At 35.7% G+C, this 2,367-nt stretch overlaps 1 protein-coding gene across 1 annotated transcript in view; it reads left to right on the top strand.

Annotated features, from left to right (window-relative positions):
• Positions 1 to 2,367, top strand: part of LOC106871166 (histidine ammonia-lyase) — a 59,155-nt gene that overhangs the window by 39,867 nt on the left and 16,921 nt on the right. The window contains exon 9 of the mRNA XM_014917497.2: positions 791 to 842. Within this exon, the coding sequence (XP_014772983.2) occupies positions 791 to 842 (52 nt within the window). The remainder of the gene's footprint in view (positions 1 to 790; positions 843 to 2,367) is intronic.

Raw genomic sequence — 2,367 nt, 5'->3', positions numbered from 1 at the left:
CTATCTATCTATCTATCTATCTATCTATCTATCTATCTATCTATCTATCTATCTATCTATCTATCTATCTGTTTGTCTATCTATCTATCTGTGTGTATATGCACATGTATGTATGTATTATGTATGTATGTATTAACCATTAAGTTCATTTATCTCTACGCCTTCAAAGACCACATACTAGCATAGAAAGAACTTGAGGGGTTTGACTTTTTTTCAACTTAGGCAGAATTATTATCGAAGAGTGGCGGCTTCCAAGTGTGCATAACGATATCTAAATCATAGTCATCTATATTACTATTATCATATATCCCAAATAAAGAAATCTATCATATTTCCCCCAAAATTCAAGGGGATTGACAAGTTGAGGTTTCAAAGCAGAGGGATAACATTTGATAACACCGAATTGAGTAAACTTTGTCACACAAGCACCTACATTGTCAAAGTAGACAAAACGTGCCTATTTTGAAAGCGCATACTACCAAGAAAAAAAAGAAAAGAAAGAAAGAAAAATCATTAATGACAAGTCTTTAGGGTATTTAATCATTAGACACGTCTAAATTGTTTTAGTGTTCCTTCTTCCATGAATTTTAAGTCATTCTAAAATAAAATCTCATCCAAGAGAACACAAGAAAACTCTAATTGAGTTATCCTCTCTGTCAATGATATTTCTCTTCATGATTGGATATTTGGAACCGATTGGTTTGTTAAGTTAAGGCGTTTCTGCATGTCTATATATTTATGTATGTAAATAGGAACAAAGATTCATGTTCTTGTGGTAAATTTATTTCAGGGACTTGCATTGATCAATGGTGCTCAGTTCATCACTGCTCTTGGGTCTGAAGGTAAGACATCAAATCATTTGATAGCATTAAAAATATAAAAGAAAACACTGGAGACTACAATAAATTATCTTTGGGACAAAAATATATTTTGAGAGTTCTAATGGTTCTGAGAGTTGAGAGAGTCGTCCCATTGGGACGACTCTCTTAACTCTCAGAACTCCTCTTATTTCATCTAACCTCTAACCTTTCGTCTAACCGTCTAACCTTTCGTCTAACCGTTTAACCTTTACTGCGCTGATTCATGCAAAACGCAGTGCTTTCCCCTTACAGTATAACATTGACGTCCGTTCTTGATGTCCTGTGTCAATGCCATAAAGATTAAGATAAACAAGCTATCAGTTGAGTTATGAATTTTGGTAGATATTCAGTTAGACACCCATTTGATCCCAACCGAACTTTAAGTACTGTCATACTTGGCTTTGACAGCTTTCACATACATGCTACAAGTGCTTGGCAATAGAATAAGTCTATAAAAATAAGTGTTTTAGTTTTATATAATTAAATCGTTATTACCTCCGCCTTAGCGAAGGCGGTGGTATTGTTTTCAGTCGTGTTTGTTTGTTCGTGGACAAGATATCTCAAGAACCACTGGATGAATTCGGATGTAACTTTCAAGGCTGTTTGGCCTTTTGACTGGCACGGTCTCATTAGATTTTGAGATCGATCCGGTACCGGACAAGGATTCTGGATAGTTTTTTACGATTTTTTTTACTTTACATGTATATGTCAAGTTTCACAGTTCTCTTGTACACGCACACACACACACACACACGCACGCAAACAAACCTCTCTTTTACACACACATACACTTCAAGCGCCGTTTATCGGCTTTTTCGCTCCTTTCTTCGTTATTCATCTATCACCCCTTCCTTTCTCATTCATACGACGCTCTCTTTGCCACTTCGTTTCGTCTTTCTCATTGTCATTACTTTCTCTCACTCCCTCTCAGTCATGGCTATTATTCTCACTACTTCTCCTTCACTGTATTAGTATTTCATCTCTTCTCTCTTCACTTCTCACTCAATATATGTATTTGGATAATTTTTCCGTTTGAGAGCGGTCGGGTTCATTTTTAGTATTCTCGTTTGCGAGAGCAGTCGAATTTATTTCAATTATTCTCATTTTTAAAAAATCATCTCCGGCTAATCGTTGAGAGGACGTTGGTGTTGCCTTGACGGACGCTTGCGCTCTCTATGAGTGCTCTTGTTATAATTTGAGATGACTCTTCTATTCTAAAAAACTTCATTTTGATGTCTACTTTTCTTGCTTGAATGGGTTGAATGGAATCCATTGTAGCAAGGGTTTCTATGACTGGATGCCCTTCCTTGATACCAACCTTAACTTGTTTCCCAGCAAGTAATATTTGGCCATAGCTGGACATGTTTACATGGAAGAATAGAAATGCGGATATTTATAACAGTTTATATGTTTATATGTACTGTGATATGTGTACATCTATGTCTCTCTCTCTCTCTCTCTCTCTCTCTCTCTCTATATATATATATATATATATATATATATATAT

The sequence above is a fragment of the Octopus bimaculoides genome, chromosome 1 (assembly GCF_001194135.2).
Source record: "Octopus bimaculoides isolate UCB-OBI-ISO-001 chromosome 1, ASM119413v2, whole genome shotgun sequence".
NCBI classification, from domain to species: domain Eukaryota; kingdom Metazoa; phylum Mollusca; class Cephalopoda; order Octopoda; family Octopodidae; genus Octopus; species Octopus bimaculoides.
The sequence above is the reverse complement of the archived record's forward strand: the minus strand, read 5'-3'. Positions and strand labels throughout refer to the sequence as shown.